The following is a 21,497-nucleotide window of genomic DNA, read 5'->3' as shown; positions in this document are numbered from 1 at the left end:
TTTCAGAAGATACTGAATCAGGCCCCCTCACCCAGAAAATCAAGTATGGATTGCCCTAGTTTACATGGTACCTGTGCATAAATGGCAGAAATGAGTACTTAAAATACATTCAACTACTGCATTATCATAACTGCCTCAGATGCATATAAAAAAAACCCTTGTAGTTAGTTTAAAGAACTATTTTGTATGTGCCAACTGATTTTGAAAAGTTAAAATATCATTTTTATTTGTTACATAGGTTATAAATGACTAATGGAATACAAGAATCAGACAAAAGTGACTGAATTTCTGTTTTTGGGCCTCACAGATCATCTCCATCAGCAGATTGTCCTCTTTGTCATGCTTCTCTTCGTCTATCTTGTCACACTGGGGGGTAACTTGGGCATGATCACTCTCATATGGATCGATCCCAGACTCCACACACCCATGTACTTTTTTCTCAGCCACTTGTCCTTTGTAGACACTTGTTCCTCTTCTTCCATTGCCCCCAGGATGCTGTGTGACATCTTTGCAGAGAAAAGAAGCATCTCTTTCCTGGGCTGTGCTGCACAGTTGTGGTTCTCTGGTCTCTTTGTGGCAACGGGATGTTTCCTCCTGGCTTCGATGGCATATGACCGGTATATGGCCATCTGTAAGCCCTTGCTGTATATGCTCATCATGTCCCAGAGAGTCTGTGTGCAGCTGGTGGTAGGGCCTTATGTCATGGCTCTTGTAAGCACCATGACCCATACAGTTCTCACTTTTGGCTTACCCTTCTGTGGTTCAAACATTATCAATCACTTCTTCTGTGACATTTCACCACTGCTTTCACTGGCATGTGCAGACACCTGGATCAATGAGTTAGTGCTTTTCATCTTGGCTGGAGCTATTGTAGTAATCAGTGGCCTGATCATCGTCATCTCCTACGTTTGCATCCTGGTGGCCATCCTGAAAATCCAGAGTGCAGAGGGAAGGTGGAAAGCTTTCTCCACATGTTCTTCTCACCTGGCAGCTGTGTCCGTCCTCTACGGAACTCTTTTCTTTATCTACGTTCTGCCCGACTCAGGTTCCTCCATAGATACCAATAAAGTGATTTCTCTATTTTACACTGTGGTCATCCCCATGGTGAATCCCCTCATCTACAGTGTGAGGAACAAGGAGGTGAAAAATGCATTCAGAAGCAAGTTTGGAAGGCAAAAACAATTTCTAAAAAGTAGATAAGACACATTTTAAATTTGCTGCGTCGCGGATGCAATGATTTGATTAAATAACGTATGGTGAAAAAATACTGCACCAAGAATTAGAAGCTCTCTTTAATTCCTGATTCTGCCAGTTACCAGGTCACTTGTACCCTGGAAGTATGGTTCCTGTTGTTTTCTATTCAGTCTCTTCCTTGTGGAATGATGCAGCATACAAAAGGATTCACAGTTATAGGAAAGGTGCAAATATAATTTATGACAGAAGAAAATTTCAAGAGATGTATTAAATGTTCTTATATGGGGGAAGACATTTTATTTCAGATCAGAAATGTAACTGTTTTAAGAAAAGATCAAAAGTTCTAATAAATATTTTATAGACCTTGTTACAAGTTGCACAGTGGAAAGTAAAAGAACATTTGCAAAGTGACTCACAATGAGTAATATCCCAAGAGGGAAGTGTCGGAACACATGCATACACATTTACTCGCATCTACAACACAGTAGAGAAATGAACCAATGAATGGGTGAGTAAAAGATGCATTCTGGAGGAAATCTGAATGAAATAATTGACCAATAGGTATGTGGAATAGAGTTGTATTTATGGTGCACCGTAGCTGCTGCTATTGAGTGCAAAGTAAAAAGAACACTGGACTAAAAATCAGAAGCTGCATGTAAGTCTGGCTCTACCAATTCTCAGATTATTTGAAAGCTGGAATAGTTCTTAAGAATTTTTCTGCCATAGTCTTGTTGTACATGGCATCTTTAAGATTCAAAATAATACTGAGGTGGATGAAGAGTACGACGGTACAGAAGTACTAGAAGATAACATAGGTAAATATGCAATTGTGGGTGTGTGAATACAATTTGATTCAGACCTTAAAATTAAAAGTTAATAAAAAATCAAAGCACCATTACCAATATTAAGAACCAAATAATAATATGAGAGAAAGATTTGTGTATATGTTTCAAGGAATAAGAGAATACCACTAACATTCAAGGAAATGTCCATATTTCTCAACCAATGAAGAAAATAGATAAACAGACAAATGAATAAACATTCACCGAAATGGAAATGGAAATTGTCACCAATTGTGTGGAATAAATATCCCACATGTTGATCTGTGAAGTAAATGAAATGAAATGAAATTACAATGCAGTGCCTTTCAATGCAGAGGAAACATTGAGAGTTTTCAATGACGGTCAAGTTCCTGTTTGTCTATGAAGTTCCTATTTGACTGTTATTATTTCCTGTTGATAGAAAGAATTGCAGATAGGATGAAATACTACATTTCTCCACAATAATCTGGTAACTTCATTTTAAATCGTAACCTAATATGGCGTTTGACCTAGATATCCCTCCTTTAGAAAATTAGACTACAGGCTTGTAAGTGCCAATGCATAGAATTATGTCTATTTCAGCATTATCTGGAGTGGGAAAGTGGCAAAGAAAAATAAGAGAAATAACTTGAATACCCATCATGTGAAATCTTGTGCAGCGGTGAAAAGACTGAATTAGGCAATCACATACTGACCTGGAGAGAACTGTTGTATGCTGTCACCGTTAGGTGAAAAACAATCAAGTCGAAGATCAATGTGTAGCACTGATTATTAAGGAGAAGAGCAAAAGCTCTGCACTGAATAAGATGTGCATGTATATGCATGTGTGAATGAACATAAAGAGAATTATAAAGAATACACGACAATCCTTTGACTGTGATTACTTCAATGAGAGTGGCGTTGGAGGTAGGAAAAGAGAGGTTTTATCATACACATTTGACTCATTGCTTAATTATGCCCTCTGGTCCTACCGGGGGTCGATTAAGATGTCCCATTTCCATATTATGATGGATGGCTGCTTTGCCGTTCTGACATTATTTATCGGAGGATCTGCCAGGACCCAGCTCATGTGGCAGGCCCGGATGCATAGTCACGTGATGCCCCTTGTGCAAGTGTTTTCTGTTTACCTGGGCCCAGAAACAGCCCAGGAGCTCTTTCTCTTTTTCCTGATTTATTGCGTAGATTTCCTGATTTATTCTCCCTGCATTTTTCTCCCACTAAAGTGTGTCATAAGCTCCATAGTGCTTCTTTTCCCTCTGCCACAATTTGCATTATAGTGTCTGTTGTGTCATGTGGCCCAAGTGGCCCTACTGCTAACACTGCCGATGAGACCCACTACAGAGCTGTTCCTTGCCCTGCATCCCACTTGACACTGGCAGCCTCTGTGCCATTAGGTACACGAGCAGAGAACTATCCCTGCTGTGATGTATGTTGCTTTCCAATCTTAAAGAGGGCTATCAGCAGACACTGGATCCTTCTTCATGAATTTTACCTTGGAGGGGATGTTCTAGCATGCCACTAATGGCTTGAGCTGTGAAAGCGTAGCCACAATGTCATGTTCCTGAATCTTCGTAGGGTTCATCTCCCCCCCTTGGCGCACATGTGTTCTATCAAGGTCTGTATTATTCTAGCAGCTGCTTGTATAACCTGCTCTATCAGTACAATGTTATCAATATAGTGATGTCGGACTCAGTGTGGCAGATAGGGGCCAGCTATCTTAGGGGTCAGATATCCGAATGAATATTGTTGTTCACCTCACACGAATGTAAACGGTTTCTGATTCTTTTTTCTAATCAGAATGGAAAAGAATACACTCCCCAAATCATTGTTATTTATGGGAAACACCATTTATTGGAAACCTCACATTGTGGTCTCCTGTATAGTATGGTGCTGTTATTGGGCTGCTACATGGTTGTTCCTAAAGCAGTTACAGCCATTCCCTAGGAATATCTGGCTTCTTGAGGGGCCAGACTGCTGAATTAAATATGTAATGCGACCACCTCCATGGTATCTTTTATGGTTTTGATGGTTGCGTAATTCCTACATTTGTTTTCTGGAATCTTATCATTTTTATTGACCTTAAGGAGCCTAGATCCATATTAGCACTTTATGTTCCTGAGCTGCTCACCAAGTTGCTTTCGGGGAAGGAGTGTCCTCTCAGGGAACACTGATGCTTTCTTTAGTTTGATATCATATATATTTTTAAGCATCTCTACATCTTTGAGCTTTGAGACTCCTTCTTCGACACTGTGCCGTGGAGAGAATGGAATCTCTGCCTCACAATTGTAGGCTGTTAGCTTTTTAAAAATTCAAGGGCTCATATCCATAGCTCGTGAGGATCAACTCCTGGTGTCTTCGTACAAGCAATTTTGTGAGTGACTAGAATTCTCTCCCATCAGTAAATTCTTTCTTATCCAGCTTTATATCCCTCCAGATCTGAGCTCATGTGTTCTATATACCTCCTCGGGCTTTCCTGGTTTTGGCCCTTGCTTTTCGGCCAAGTCTTGTAATTCTTTTTGTGAACAATAAGATCAATTCTTCTTAGTCATTGGGACACACCATTCTGAATCTGGCCTCAGGTTGTTAACTCTGAAGGCCAGGAGGGGAAGTGGAGTTAGATCTTGAGAAAAGTGCTTATATACTTTGGCAGCATCTGATTCTGGTGAGCCCTCTTTATGTGCTCTAGGCGAAGGGAGGCTGCTCTCTTCCAGCAAGGGGAAGAAGGCCATTTCTCTAGGCTCAACCTTCAGGGGAACTGGAATATCTCAAACATATCTGCACAGATGTCTGAATTTCAGTTCGCAGGGTCCAAATCCTTCCACATCAGAATCCTGACTTTTGAACAAAAGACTTCTGGAAGTGCCCACACCATTTGACTCATGGTCTCCTTCCTCCATCCTCAATGGAATAAAGTTGCATATCTCTGGCCATTCCCTCCTAGTCATACCACTCCCTGACCACAGCCCAGAAAGGCCTTACAGATCATGTCATCCCAACATTCTTAAGGTAATCACATCTGCAAAATTCCTTTTGTCGTGTAAGGCAACATAGCCACAGTTCCTAGGTTTTGGAGAGGGACATCTTGGAGATCATTATTCTGCCTGTCATCCCATCTCCTCTGATGTCACATTTCTTCTGTACGGTGTCATTCCAACCTAGTTGAGTGATCCTGCCTCCCTTCCTTTATTTATCCCTTTACTCCAATCTGGAATGCTTTCCCTGAGAAATTCAGATTATCTCAAACTATTTAATGTGTTTTCAGGCTAAGTCCTCCCATCAAAATATTCTCAACCACTTCAGCTAGCAACGTTTTTCTACCTGCGTTTTTCTAACATCTTGTGCTAAGTTTTGCCTTGAACCAAGCAAGCGATATTTGAGCTGTCAGTTCTTTTTTAATTCCTAGTTCTGCTTCTGCAACTTTACAGTACGTTCTGGTTCTGCATGTTTGCTGTAAGCTTGCAAAAACAATAAGAGATATTAATGAGCACTTATGGGGCATGTGCCCTCATAAGCATGATGTATGTAATAATTCATCAAGTCTTCCAATGTCTTGTAAGCAAAGTACTATTATTATTCCCATTTTACAGATGATGATATTGAGGCACAGAGAGTTAACAAAAAAGACACTAAAAAGAAGACAAACAAAACAACAAAACAAAACAAAACAAAACAAAACAAAACAAAACCCACTTGTCCAGATGAACAAGTTGTGGTCTGGCTGTGGACCTATGCCTCAGGATCCAGAGAGCACAGCACTTCACTTCACCCCAGGCTGCTGCTCGGTATTTAACACATCACTCTCTGTGGAGGCAAAGCGGGGCTGTTGCTGCAAGGAATTCTCGAAGGGAAGAAAGCATTATTTTTTCAGGAATCCTCTGGTTGAGGAAAATCCTGGGACAAATGCCAATGAAATCACTCTAATTTTTTCCCTGAAGAATAAACTCTTGAAGTTTTAGTTCTTCAGAGACGTGGCTTTACGTCATTTAAAAATATCAGGTGCATGTGTCTCTGATTTGTGCCGAACACGTCAGTGTGTGGAACAAAGAGCATCTCCTTAGTCTCAGGCTCATCAGTATGGAAAGCTATCACCTCTACCAAGTGCTTAGGACACCATTTCTGTTGCAGAAGGTCATTACTAACAAGGAAATTCAATCTTGCAGACTGACTTTCTGATCAAGACCAGAAAACGCTGGGCATTGCCATTCATCTTGAAGCAGTTAAAATGAAAACATAGGATTTCTTTGAAGATGTAAGTATCTCTCATTTTGGATAAAAAGAAAATTTTAGCTATGATGGAAAGACTTCAGTTGACTTAGACTTTTGTGAATGTGGACTCACCACCCAGGTCCTCCAAAGAGTGGTCTTTAGCATTCCATCCAGCTCTTGAGGACAGTAACCTACTGATTTTTTGAACTTTTCAATCTGAACTTGCTTATTTGAATTAATGGTTGGTGGAATTTTTTTCACTGCCTTTAACTTTAATCTGGAATTCTCTATTCTTTTCTCTGTACCACTTCTCTCTTCAGGTTGGTTAAGTGTAAATATATCTAATCTCTTGTTTAGAGTGCCGTCTTTTATAAACATAACAATGATTACCAGTTTGTTACTGTATAATCTTCTTCATGACAGATATCCCATCAGATATTTGTATACATTTTCCTTTCTAAATCTTTATAAAGGGAATGGATTAGTAAATATAAATGCTGTCTTCATAATATCTACAAGTTATTATTCATTTCATCAAGACCGGAACTAAAAGGGCTTCTCTGTTCTGGTTAGCATTTCCCAAATGTCTATTATTAGGATCTGAAATTTTCATAATTTCTTATAATGTCTAGGTGACTGTTATTATACTATCATAGAATAAAGATAAAATACAGACTAAATCTCATTTCAAATAACATTTTAGAACCCAAGAAAATTTTAGATTTTGTAGTTGGACTCTTTTTTTTTGTTTCAGAGGGTACTGAATAGTGTCCCCACCCCACAAAAAATAAAGTATGAATTACCCTATTTTACATGGTATGTGTGCATAAATAGCAGAAATCAGTATATAAAAAAAGTTCAAACATTCTAACTTTATTTTCATAATTGCCTCCTATACGTATAAAAAAACTTGTAATTAGTTTAAAAAACCATTTTGTACGTGCCAATTGATTTTTATAAAATAAAATGTATTTTTTTATTTGTTATACAGGTTATAAATGAACAATGGGAGACAAAAATCAGACGAAAGTGACTGAATTTCTGTTTTTGGGCCTCACAGATCATCTCCATCAGCAGATTGTCCTCTTTGTCATGCTTCTCTTCGTCTATCTTGTCACACTGGGAGGTAACTTGGGCATGATCACTCTTACATGGATCGATCCCAGACTCCACACACCCATGTACTTTTTTCTCAGCCACTTGTCCTTTGTAGACACTTGTTCCTCTTCTTCCATTGCCCCCAGGATGCTGTGTGACATCTTTGCAGAGAAAAAAAGCATCTCTTTCATGGCATGTGCTGCACAGTTCTGTTTTTTTGGCCTTTTTGAGGCCATGGAATGTTTCCTCCTGGCTTCGATGGCATATGACCGGTATATGGCCATCTGTAAGCCCTTGTTGTATACGCTCATTATGTCCCAGAGAGTCTGTGTGCAGCTGGTGGTAGGGCCTTATGTCATGGCTCTTGTAAGCACCATGACTGATACAGTTCTCACTTTTGGCTTACCCTTCTGTGGTTCAAATATTATCAATCACTTCTTCTGTGACATTTCACCACTGCTTTCACTGGCATGTGCAGACACCTGGATCAATGAGTTAGTGCTTTTCATCTTGGCTGGAGGTATTGTTGTATTCAGCGGCCTGATAATCACGATCTCATACATTTGCATCCTGGTGGCCATCTTGAAAATCCGGAGTGCAGAGGGGAGGCAGAAAGCTTTTTCCACATGTTCTTCTCACCTGACAGCCGTCTCCATCCTGTATGGGACTCTTCTCTTCACCTATGTTCGGCCTGGGTCAGCTTCCTCGTTAGATATCAATAAAGTGATTTCTCTATTTTACACTATGGTTATCCCCATGGTGAACCCCCTCATATACAGCGTGAGGAACAAGGAGGTAAAAAATGCTTTCAAGAGCAAGTTTGGAAGGTAAAGGACAGTTTTTAAAAGGTAGATAAGAAAGGATTTTAATTTTGCTGTATCACAGATGCAATGATGTGATTCAAGAAAGTACGGTGAAAGAATATTATATAGAGAATTAGAAGCTCTCTCTAATTCCTGATTCTTCCAGTTACCAGGTCACTTGTATCCTGTAAGTACAGTTCACGTTGTTTTTTATTCAGTCTCCTCCTTGCGAAATGATGCCGCATACAAAAGAATTTACAGGTATAGTAAAGGTGGAAATATCATTTATGCCAGAAGAAAATCCAAGATGTTTTATATGTTCATATATGGGGGAAAACATTTTATTGCAGACCAGAAAAGATCAAGAGTTCTTTAACAAAAATTTTATATACCTTGTTAAATGTTGAATAGTGGAAAGTAAAAAAACATTTGCAAGAGAAGTGACTCACAATGAATGATGTCCCAATAGAAGTGTTGAAACACACACATACACACATATATGTGCATATGCAACACAGTAGAGAAATGAAGCAACCAATTGGTGTGTGATTGATACAACTAGAAATACAAATGGCCAAAAATTAAGTGTATGTATACACACACACACACACACACACACACACACACACATATATATATAACTGCTCAACTTTACAAATGGCTCAAGTAAATAAAATCAAAATGAGAAGGCAATGCTTTTTTTTTTATGTATCAGACTGGTAAACATTAAAATGATCATGTGCAAGGCAGGTAAAGTTACCATTTGGATACATTTGGATAGCACTTTTATACATAGCTACTGTAGCTATGCGTGAGTATGTACATTTTCAGACAGTAATTTATATTTTCATGATTTCTGTTAAAATTTACATACTCTTTGACCTAGCTATCTTACGTTTGGAAATCTATGTTGTCGAAGTATAAATAACAGACACAAACATTGCAGTAACTTTTGTGGAGGAAATAAAAGGAAACAAACTGAATCTGTATTATTAGGAGAAACATTCATTCTCTCTATGAAATGTACAGCTAATTATAAAAAGAATAAGTTAGATAGTCATACTTCAGTTTGGAGGAAACTGTGATGTAATCATTGATAGATAAAAAACGTCAAGTCAAAGTTTAATCTGTAGAAGTGATCATTACACTTTGTAAAAAAACTAAAAAGGAAAAAGGTGGGGGTAAAAGCTACCTAATGTGTAAAATACAGTGATATGGTCATATGTACATGATCATAAAAAGAAGTGTGGAAGGCTACAATCTTAATATTGGTTGCTTCAGTTACATGACATTATAAGTAGCAAAAATGTTCATACTCATTTAAATTGTTGGACTTGTTTTACAACACATATGTTTAATTTTGTAATTAAAATCCACTTTTGAAAAACTGCAATGTGTCAAAACAAGTGAATAAATAGATACATCAGTAAATAAATAAATTGAGGGGGATGGACTCAATGTCTTCCATTAAGGCGATTCTACATTCTATCATTCTATGATCTCATGAAACATTTCTAAACTTTGGTGAATAAAATCTTTGCCAAAAACTAAGTTAAATGGAGATATTCTCAACAACTCTATGCTTCAGTCTCTCACTTTTTTCCTCCCAGGATCTGTATTTTCCCCCAACTCCCAGAGTCTATAATTTTTATACATAGTGGTAAGTTTTTTCTTTATTAAAAACTTTGAAATAATAATAAAAAATTAAGTTAAAAATGACACAATGCAAATATAGTGACTTGAAATATATGCTAAATATTATCTTAAAAATACCCATGCAAAGCTATATTTTATAGTTGTTGCAGCACATTTCATGAAAAGAATGTGTGTTTCTCCTAATGATACATATTCAGGTTGTTTCCTTTTATTTCCCCTACAAATGATGTTGCAACATTTAATCTCATATTTATATTTCCATAGCATTGATTTCTAAATATAAGATATCTAGATCAAAGATGAATATACAATTAATATTATTGTCAGTCTTGTGAAGTTTCTCAACACTATTTTACTAAGAATTATTAACACTTTGGCTTAGGTGTGACAAAGGAAACGTAATTTTTCCTATTTTTATCTAGACAAATTAAGGTTTTTTCCAGTCATATTTTGCTTTTCAATGACTCTATTCTGTTTTTTTTTATTATATAACATCTCAAGCTACAAGTCACCATTTGAGATAGTCAGTTCTTAGTATGAGAACTGAATATGTACTGTCTTTTAAATTGTTTTGTAAATATTTATGATGCAAAATCTATTGAAAGGGGGTGGTGGGGAGAACAGTGGGAAGCAAGTGTTAATTATAAATTTTCTGAATTATTCTCCTTCTTCAAGTATATGCAAATATATTCAAACCAACTATCTTTCTCTAACTTTAGTTATTACTGTCCTGATATCTTAATGTATTCTTCATTGGGGGAAATTCTCTTTCTACTATAGTCACATGGATAACTCTATATTTGTTTTTTAGATACTGCTTAAGTGCTACTTCTACTTAGAGAATCACCCTAATTCTCTGATTAATTAAAACTCCGCTGTATTTTTCTCTTATAGCGTCATATTTTTTTCCTTTAGACTTTATACATGTAACGTGGTACAAGTTAAGATAGATTTTTGCTTTTGTTTTAATTAGTGAAGATAGTTCTCAGCTGATTTTTCACATATGGCAGTGACAGAAATTCAATTGGAGACACATTTTTTGGTTTGTTTACCCTATCCCTCTTTAAGTGATCTCATTTTGTAAAGAAAGGGTGACTGAGTCCCAATAATAGTAGGGAAATTCTCTGTCAATTAAGGCCTCCGCACAGGACTTCTGATCTGTAATACTGGTTCCTGGGTTGAGGTCTTCAACTTCCATAAGGCATGGTTTCCGAGGGGAAGTTGGATATAATTCTTATCATTGCCCCTCTGTAGGTGAGGTATTTTTTGTTTCTGTCTTCTATAAAGATTCTTTCTTTTTCTTTATCTTTGATTTTGTGTAGTTTGGAAATTGTATACCTAAGTATATAGTTTTTGTTGGAATTTATTCTGCTTGGTGTTCTCTGAGCTTCATTGATCTGTGGTTTGATGTTTAAGATTAATTTGCAGATATTCTCAGTTATTAATATTTCTTCTGTTCCTTTGTTTTTTTTCCTCTTGTATTCCCATTATGCATACAATACACTTTTTGTAATTGTCTCACAGTCCTTAAACATTCTGGTCTGTTTTTTTACTCTTTTTCTCTTTGCTTTTCAGTTTTTGGAGTTTCTATCGACATACCCTCAAGCACACTGATTCTATCCTTAGCCATATCCAGTTTGCTAATAAGCCCATTAAGGCATTTTTCACTCATTACAGTGTTTTTGATCTTTATCCTTTTATTCATAGTTGATTAAAATTCCTAGCCTGATAATTCCTGCATCCCAGCCATATCTGGTTCTGATGCTTGCTCTGTCTCTTCAAACTGTGGTTTTGTTTTGTTTTGTTTTGTTTTGCTTTGCCTTTTTGTATGCTTTGTAATTTTTTCTTGATAGCCAGACATGATGTACTGGGTAAAGGGAACTGCTGTAAATCAGCCTTTAGTGAGGTGGTGACCAGGCATGGACATTCTACAGTCTTCTGATTAGGTATCTGTCCTTCAGGGAAACCATGCCTCTGCACTGTGAACTTCACAAGTGTTTCTCAGTTTTTTCCTCCTCCGTAAGTTGGGACAGGATGGCTAGAGGGAACTGAAGTTAGGTATTTTCCTTCTCCCCCTGGAAGGTTAGAGTGGGCTTGAATTGGCCGCTTCCCTTCCTCTAGGTCAATTAGGTTTTGATAATGACCCCGGGTCAGGCTCTGGGTAACTCGTTTCTGTTAAGAAGAAGGGAGTGCTATGATGTCTTTGAAAATGGTTCCTTTTTCCCTTCCCCTGCTGGAAGCATAAGGGGATCTTCTTCTGGCGTATTAACCACCACTACCATACTAAGAAACTTAAATTCCCTTTACTCTTGTCTACCTTTTCAGTTCTTCATGACGTTTATCACCTTCTAACCTGTAATACCCTTAAAATTGTTTTTGAATTTATGGTTTATTATCTTCCCTCACTAAAATGTAAGCACCATGTTATTTTATTAAACTGATACATTCAATCACTATTTGGATATCGTATGTCTTTAATAAGTATTTATTCAGTGATTAGATGGTGTGGCTTTTAAGTGTATAAAAAGTTCTAACTCACATGTTGAGTGGATAATCTCACTATTATTTGGTTGTTATACATTCTTATATTATTCTTTTAGTGACTAGAGTTACAGAATGCGTTCTTGATGTGTCAGAGTCTAATATGAATTAGTTTTTGTCTCACTCTCCAGATAATGGAAGAAAGTTAGAACACATTAATTCCATTTACCCCATTCTTGATTTTTATGTTATCGTTATCACCGATTTCAGTTTTCTAATCAAGGTCTTATCATTTTTTTTTTTGTAAATAAATCTTCATATAAAATCATTTACATATTTTTCTTTTCATTGAAAATGTCATATATATCCCTGAGATTCCATAAAAATCAATTTTCCTTTTAACTAAAGAACAGTCATTTGTCTAGTTTTAATTCGGTCAATATATGAAAAAGTTTGATTTTGTTTGAATATGCCTTTATTTCACCTTCATGGATAGTTTTACCTGGTGTAGAATTCTAGTTGGATATTATTATTTTTTTTCAACACTTCAAAATTATTCCATTTCTTCTGCTTTCTTTTATTTGTGATAGGAACTCAAATTGTTTTATCATCATTCCTTCAAAAGTAATTTTTTTTAATTGAATGTATTTTCTTTTTTCTTTGGTTCTTGGCAGTTTGAATATGATGTATCTCAGTGTGTTTTCTTTATAGTATATTTTACCATGCTGGGGCTTGGTTGTACTTCTTGTCTGCAACATTCTTTCTTTCTTTTTTTTTTGGAAAATCTTCACTATTTCCATCTTTCTTCTCTCTTGGCACCATCATCACACATTTTAGGTCTTTTCACTGTGCTATGTATTTCTCTTTCATATTTCTCATGATTTTTCTCTTCATGCTTCATTCTACATATTTGCTTCTAACCTATTTTTATCTCCAATAAATATTGTCTCTATTCTAGTTTGAAGAAGAAGTCAATAGTTTGATTTTGTATATGACCTGCTTTAATTTCCCATTGGAAGCCAAGTAAAGTACTGGTTAGGCAGTTGAATATTTAATTCTGAGATTTAAAGCAAGAAGAGAAAAGAGAGAGAAGTTTGGAAGTCTTAGCATAGCAATGATATTTAAAACTATGGGACTAGATGAACTTTTCTAGGAAATGAAGGGAAAAAAAAGAGGCTCAGAAACTGATCACTGGCATTTTCCAACATTTAGAAATTAGGACTATGAGGAAAATATAGAAACTAAGAAAAATAAGAATCAGGAGAGTGTTGCGTTAAGAAGCCACCTAAGAAAATTGTTTTAGGAAAGAGGAAGCAGTCAACAGTATTAAATACTGCATTATCTTCGATGAATACTGATAACTTACCATTGCATTTGACAATGTGGACATCAATGGAGACTCTGACAAGAGCAGTTTGTGGAGTGATGGGCATGAAAGTCTGCTTGGAGTGGGTTCAAGAATGAAAATCAGGAGAGGGAGCAGAGACAGTACTCCCATATACTAGAGTAGGAAGTAGTTATTGGGCAGTTCCTTGAGTATGCATGAGGAGCAGATGGGAGTTTTCTTTAAATATTAAACACTATAAAATCATTAAACTTGACTGGAGTGCTTTGGTAGAAGGGGAAAACTGAAGACATGAGAGTGTGGCCAAATGCAAGTTAGATGTTCTTGAGTAAGCACAGGGTCACGGAATCAGATTCAGGATTAGATAGGCTGGCTTCAAATAAAATTACATAGAATGCTTGAGTGCAACTGAAGATAAGGAAGAACATAGGTATGCATGAGAAGATAACTGAGTGAGGCACATGTGTAAAAATCTGTCTTTCAAATAAATAGAGCGCAACATTTTCTTTTGTTGCCTTTTTAAATTTTGTTGGCCCTGTCTATAATGCCCATTTATTTTCTCTGGTAATTTTAGTGTCTTCCCTTTTTTAAAACTCATTGTTTTGGGAAAGTTTTAATCAAATTTCATTCGTCTTTTAGTGCTATCATAACAAAATAACACAGACTGGGTGGCACAGACAACGGAAATGAATTCTCTAACAGTTCTTATGACCCCATTTGACTCCAATTACCTCATTAAAGGCCCTGTCTCTAAATATAGTCACATTAGAGGTTAGGGTTGTTTTCACATGTGAATTTTGGGGAAATACAAATTTTGAAACGTCAAAGAAATAACACAATGGTACTTTCCGTTTTTTATTAAAAAAATCTATGACTTAAATCTCAACTTTATAGTTAATATTAAATATCATAGGGTAATGACATTTTATATTACCTTTGTTTACACAGGTTGTTATGAGAGGTTCACATATAGTGAAATGTAAGTGACACTATATATTAGTGCTTATGAGATTGCGTGTGTGTATGTGCATATGTGTGTATGTGTGTGAGAGAGAGGGAGGGAGTGAGTGAGAGAGAGAGAGAGAGAGGGAGAGAGAGAGAGAGATAGAAATTTGAGGATTTTGTTAAAATGCAGGTTTTGATTGAGTTGGCCTATCGTGGGGATTCAGAGTCTACATTTTTGATAGGCTCCCGGGTGACAGTGATGTGGCTGATTCATGAACCACATGTTGAATAGTGAGGCTGTAGAGTATTCATAAGACTGTCCCGCGGTCTCCTACACTTGACTTTCTGTGGGTCATTTAAAATGGCCTGTTTTTGTTTTCCTATTCTTATTTTGTGAACAATATTAATTTTACCAGCAATATCGATCAAGAATTTATCAATATTAGCATTCTGTTTATTCATTATGATATCTTGAATTGTGTTCATATGGAATATAGAGAAAGAATTTTAAAATGTCATTACTCTGAATTAGAACAACATAATGAGATGACAGGAAGTCAGATGCACAAATGTTTTACAGATGCATTGCTCAACTCTTTCACTTCAAAATTCTTGCAATATTCTTGACAAGTTATTGTATGGTCGCTGTCTGAGTACGTCCCCTAAAGTACTGTTGATCTTTGTACTTCCAAAAGCAGCTATTAACTCTTGTAATTTTCTAATTTTTGAAATTCGTTTTACCTTTTGAGCTTAAATTTGTGATTTTACAACTGAAATCCGCTAGGACATCATCTGTCTTCTGGGGCTCCTCAGAGAAAAAAGTACCATCACCATTGTCCATAATAACCCTTTGTCACAATAGCTCCTTCAATATTTGAAGACAAGATGGTGTGTTCCCCTACCTTATCTCCAGCCTAAAGCCCATATTTCCAAATAAGATGACAGCATCGCTTGAGATTGTGTCTCTGGCTTTGTTTTTGTTAGTGCTTGTTAGTGTACTTGCTCTCTCCATGTGTCATTGCTGAAAATTAGACTGAGGTATATGTTGTCTTCATAACTGTAAAATGGTACTGTCCAGAGGTGATGTGCAATTGAAGAAGATATGGTTGAAATTATATTGATAATTTTCTTTCTCTCACATTTGTTTATTCAATTCCCTAACACCTTTTGCCCCTACATGCACTCTGATCAGCACAGGGGATACCAACATTAGTAAAGCAGATTTACTTTGCTCAAATTGTTCTGTGTTGAGAAATAATATAGCATATTCAATAAATGCTGTATTAAAGGAATGTTATGTTGCTATGGAATCATGATGAGAGAGAAACAAAGGGTGACCTGAGGTTCCAGAAATACTTAGAAGAGAGGAGAAAAAGAACAGGGAATTAATTTCGTGTAACAAGTATTTTGCTTATTTTACTTAATCCACTTTTTTATGTAACAAGTATTTTGCTTATTTTATTTAATCCACTTTTTTCATAGTACTGTGAGCTAAGTATTCCTCAATCCTTTCAAACATGCATTAATAATACAAAGCTATATATGTAGAAAGAAAAAAGTCAGTGTTTCATTCTAGGTTCATTTGGTTCCAGCCTGTGCTGACTTCCTTATTCTTATAGAGTGATAGGAAGCCATACAATTTTAATAATAAGTAGTAATAATTGCTTTGAAGAAAAACAAAACTGGGTAAAGGGAAAGCAAGGGAGTATTTTGGTGGGCTTAGCTGTACTCTTTTACAAAGGATAATGAGGGGACATTTTGGCAGAAACCCGAATAAAGTGAATAGAATTGTGCAGCTCTCTAGATAGACACTAGCGGCAGAAGGAAGAGAGAGAAAGCTTCCGAGGTATAATTCTGCTTTGTTTGTTCCAAGGGTAGAGAGAGGACTAAGTGAGGTGTCAAAAGGTAGATAACCTAGGTCTTTCTATTAATGCATTTCATAGGGCTCTTATGAGATTTCAAGAGTTAATGCTCTCAAAGCTCTTAGAAGAACAAACATCTTCAGTATCAAAATTAATGTTTTCTGACATACCTTGAAAAATCCCTCATTGCTTAAAGGAATTTAAGCTATTTTGCCTAATGTTAAAATATTTATGAAACTTGAGCTTGAAAGTATGTTACACTCTAATATTTGAAATTTTTATACAGCCAATGTGGAACTCTTTGTATCTTCAAGATGCTATTTAAATTTAGAGTTCTCCATTGCTTCATAGATACCCCAGTCCGCCTTATTCTTTTTTACTTCTACCTTATCCTCTCTTTGAGATTCATCATGTCCAAGACACTATCTCCAAACCTACTGGTTTCAATGAGACCACCCTCTTAACAACTCTTGGGCCCATCAGAGGATCTTCAGTGCTGCTGTGTACCCAGACTCACCTTCCGATTGTCATCCCTCTGAAGTAGGGCTGTATTTCAGATTCTCAAATCTACATGGAGCCCAACAGTCGGCACTCATCCTGTATCAGCTAAAGGCTCAAAACCAGAATTTCAAAATCTGGGGGTGGCGTGGTCCCAAAGGGAGACACAGTTTTGTTCTGTGCAATTACACTTGCCTCAACGTCCCCAAGTTATTCTCTCTCATGATAACTTTAATATCATCTCTATAGGCCTGGTCTCCTGAGCATTGGCTCTTTGAGGGACTTAGCTCTAGTTCACACAACAGCCCTTCAGAAAAACCTCTGCTGCGTGTTGTGCAGAATTGAGTCAATGAATCCCTTTTAAAAGTGCTCTTGGAAGGACCAGGTTTCAACATGGTACCACTATATCGTTCTTAGACACCTGAAGGAGCCGAGAAGAATGACAAAGCTACATTTACAAGATGACTCATTGTCACGTCAGGGAATGTTAATTTTGTAACTAACAAGCATTGTCTAGGGCATGTTTCTTCAGACAGGTGAGTTAAGTGATTTTCTAAATTGTCTACAGGAGGCCAGATCTAAAAAATAAGCCTAGAAGCCCAAGAAAACATCTCTAAGCTTGCCCTGTGGAATAATCTGGTACAAATAGAATATTCGGTCTGTGTCTTTGGTTTAAATGACCTAACTTGAATGTACATTTTGTTTGATTTTGCATTTGTCAGAGAGATTTTGAAATGTGCTGCAAGATTAAGGGGCTCATTGAATGTTAGAATTGAGAGGCTTTGGCGTCTCTGGTTCTCAATTTTTTTACTTTACCTAGATTTGGTGTGATAGGTAGAAATATTTTTCTCTCAATCAGCTGACTTAATTTTCAGCTGCTCATGCCTACAGTTGCATGCATACCTAGGATCAAAACTTCTCTGTTTTAGAATCTTTGGATTAGACAAGGCTGGGAAAATAAAGTAATATGCATTCTGATAGTCAGACACTATTGTTTTCACACAATAGTTTGAAGTGGTTGAGATCATAGATGGGAATATATGTTTCATCCTCATGAAATTTTTTCATTATCTAAATTTACGCTGAAATGCAAAATGCTTTGTTTCCATCTTCTTTGAGTAATAATGAAGACAGATATAAGAGATCTGAAATGAGTTTTTATGTTTAGAAACTATTAAATCTTGAAACAATTTACTACTAAGGTATAGTTTTTCTGATTCATCCTGAAATCTGCACCAGTTCCATTGCCTCTGAACCCACAGGAGCTTAGCAGATTTTTATTTCATTAATTTTCTGTGAACCAACACCCTTTTCAAGCTTTCTTACCAGGAGAGAATGCTGTTAGACTACTGTCAATACTTCTCTTTCTGCACACTTCAGTAATACCTTTGTGTGTGATGTATGTGAATAGTTATACATCATTTTATCATGTGTGTAGCTTTGTGTAATCACCACCACAATCAGGATACACTATTATGCCAACTCCATGAAGATCTCTCTGTGCTATCCCTTTATAGTCACGCCACTGCCCTCTTTTCTAATCCCGGGCGATCAATGACCAGTTCTGTATCTCTGCAATTTTGCTATTTTGAGTACATAATATAAATGGAATCATAGAACATGTGATCTTTTCAGACTGGCTGTTTTCAATTCACTCTAATGCCCTCAAGACTCATCCAAGTTGTGTGTATCATATTTTCTTTCTTTTTATCACTGAATAGTTTTTTGTGGAATGTATATACCACAGTTTATTCAATGTTTGAATGTTCGGCTACTATAAATAATACTTCTATAAACAAACTGTATTTTTTATGCGAGCATAGTTTTTATTCTCTGGGATAAATGCCCAATGTGCCCTTTTACCTCCTTAGAATATTGTTTTCTTCCCTAGTTTCTGATAACACTGTTTTAATAGTTACTCAATGTTGAGGCACTGGTTTCTTCTTGAATGAAGTAAAAAATCTGATGGTGTTTGATGAAATTAATGGGTGTACCATACACTAGGGATAGAGGCACACAGGAGTTTTGGAAAAGATGTCACATGGAGATATTGTTGAGAATTTGTTCCTTTTCCAAAGCCAGCTTCTTTTGTCTGAGCTTACATGCTTTCTTTAGACATTAGAAGTTATGTCTTAAATAACACAATGGATGTTTTTTCTGGAATCGAAAGGAATTGGTGAGGAAGCTACATTCTCAACACCCTTCACCTAGAGTGAGACTAGGTATCAATCAGCCCAAATTAATCAAGTTCAAATAATTTTTTTATATATATATAAAATGTTTCCTAAAATATCCTTGGTCAGAGGTGAGGGTATTTTAGAAAAGTAACCTCGCACAAGTAAAGGATTTGCTTCAGATAATTGTCGAAGGTCACTGTATGGCTAAATTTTATGATTCTCCTTCAAAATCTTGTTTGATCAAGGAGGAAACTGAAGAGCTCAGTGATATTCAGAGACTTACTCAGTGTCACACAGATAGTTAGCAGATAGGGTGGCCACTGGGTTAGAACTCGAGTACACTCTGTCAGCCTGCTCTCTGAAATGTAGAAAAATAGAAGTCAAGTGCAGATTTAAAATTAAGAAGTTCTCAATTACAAATGTATTGCAAATGAAAAATTTTCTCTTTATCATTATAGAATTAAACAGAGGAATGGATTATGGAAATCAAACTTTGGTAACTGAGTTTTTTTTCACGGGCTTAACCAATCATTTGCAGTACCAGGTTGTTCTCTTTGTGATATTTCTCTTGGTTTATCTTGTCACTTTTCTGGGAAACATGGGGATGATCATCCTTATTTGGATAGATTCCCGACTCCACACCCCCATGTACTTTTTTCTCAGCCACCTGTCCTTTGTGGATATATGCTCCTCTTCTGTCATTGGTCCCAAGATGTTGACTGACATCTTTGTGGAGAAAAAAGTAATCTCTTTTTTTGGTTGTGCTGCCCAGTTATATTTTTTTACTCAGTTTGTAGTGACTGAGTGTTTCCTCCTGGCTTCCATGGCATATGATCGATATATAGCTATTTGTAAGCCCTTGTTGTACATGGTCATTATGTCCCAGCGGGTCTGCGTACGGATGGTCTTAGGGCCTTATACTGTGGCTCTTATAAGTGCCATGATCAATACGACTTTTGCCTTTTGCCTACCTTACTGTGGTCCAAAAATCATCAATCACTTTTTCTGTGACTTTCTTCCGGTTCTCTCACTGGCATGTGCAGACACCCAGGTCAATCAATTTTTACTGTTCAGCTGTTCTGGAGCTGTAGGGGTCCTCAGTAGCACGATCATCTTTGTCTCCTACATTTACATCATCATTGCCATCCTGAGGATCCGCTCTGCCGATGGGAGGTGCAGAGCCTTCTCCACCTGTTCGTCTCACCTGACAGCCGTCTCCATCTTTTATGGGACACTTTTCTATATCTACGTACGTCCGAGTTCTAATGTCTCCCTGGACATCAATAAAGTGGTTTCTGTGTTTTATACGGCTGTGATTCCCATGTTGAACCCACTTATCTATAGCCTGAGAAACAAGGAAGTCAAGGATTCATGCAGAAGGATGTTTAGAAGGAAGAAGTTCCTGATGAGTAGGTAAAGCCGAATACCATTGGTACTACCTGTTGAGAGCTAATCGACATGCAAGATGCCAGAACAAGGGCCGGGTGTCAAGAGTCCTACTTTTGTGTTGAGATTCACTCAGTATTACCACGTGTCCTTGACGAGTCATGCAATGTTTTTAGGTTAAAATGTTTTCGTTTGATTTTCCAGTTTCTCATTCAGTAGGAAAGAGTTGGAGTGGATTATTGAACCCCAAGTTTTTAAAAGTATTCTCAACGTTTACGATCAGAAAATGAACGATTTGTTAAATCCTGGGTGTAGTAATCATAACCTCTGACTTAACTGTTCTGCTTTATAGGGTGTTAAGATCCATCAACTGTCTATGAACTTGGCCTTGACTCTTTAAACATAAATTGTTAAAAAAGTGTATTATGGTCAAAACTTCCAGTTACATGGTAAATAAGTTCTGAGGTTGTAATAAACAGCACTGTGACTATATTTAATAAATCATTGTTATATATTTATAAGTTGTTAAGAGACTGGATCTTAAAAGTTCTCATCGCATGAAAACAAAAATGTAACTGAGATATTTGATGCTAAGTCTATTTACTGTGTCATCATTTCACAATACACACCTGTATGAAAATATTATGCTGTATTCCTTGGACTAATACAATGTTATATGTTAATTATATGGCAATAATACTGGAAAACAGTAGATTACTCAGGAAGTAGAATGTTACCACTTTCTAACATTACCTTCATGTTTTACAAAGGCATTCTATATATATCCATGTACGCTCTGCTCATAGTAATAACTTGTCATTGGGATTTTGTCACTGCAATCACATGATTTGTGCGTGTAAAGTACAGAACTCATTGCAGTTCTTGAATAAAGTGTTAGTAGTAACTGTTTGTTATTTATTAATTTTTGTGTCGTAGGCAGGGTATCGATTCCATTTTTATAGATAATGAGCCTGACAGCCATGACGATAAGTAAGCAGAAAGGCACAGAATTGACACTCCAGTCT

The 21,497-nt window shown here is 36.7% G+C and overlaps 3 protein-coding genes across 3 annotated transcripts; all 3 read left to right on the top strand.

Moving 5' to 3' along the window:
- Positions 1 to 252: 252 nt before the first annotated feature.
- Positions 253 to 1,200, top strand: LOC107499050 (olfactory receptor 5G3-like). Its single transcript, XM_016122867.2, has one exon. The coding sequence runs from the start codon at positions 253 to 255 to the stop codon at positions 1,198 to 1,200; it is 948 nt and encodes a 315-aa protein (XP_015978353.1).
- Positions 1,201 to 7,226: 6,026 nt separating this feature from the next.
- On the top strand, positions 7,227 to 8,150 carry LOC107499043 (olfactory receptor 5G3-like). The gene has a single exon (XM_016122854.2). It carries the CDS (start codon positions 7,227 to 7,229, stop codon positions 8,148 to 8,150), a length of 924 nt encoding a protein of 307 aa, XP_015978340.2.
- An 11,408-nt stretch (positions 8,151 to 19,558) lies between these two features.
- On the top strand, positions 19,559 to 20,503 carry LOC107499038 (olfactory receptor 1002-like). Its single transcript, XM_016122841.2, has one exon. It carries the CDS (start codon positions 19,559 to 19,561, stop codon positions 20,501 to 20,503), a length of 945 nt encoding a protein of 314 aa, XP_015978327.2.
- Positions 20,504 to 21,497: the final 994 nt, after the last annotated feature.

The sequence above is a fragment of the Rousettus aegyptiacus genome, unplaced genomic scaffold, assembly GCF_014176215.1.
Source record: "Rousettus aegyptiacus isolate mRouAeg1 unplaced genomic scaffold, mRouAeg1.p scaffold_m13_p_5, whole genome shotgun sequence".
In the NCBI taxonomy this organism is placed as follows: Eukaryota; Metazoa; Chordata; class Mammalia; order Chiroptera; family Pteropodidae; genus Rousettus; species Rousettus aegyptiacus.
Note: the sequence above shows the minus strand (reverse complement) of the source record. Positions and strands in the feature narration are given on the sequence as shown.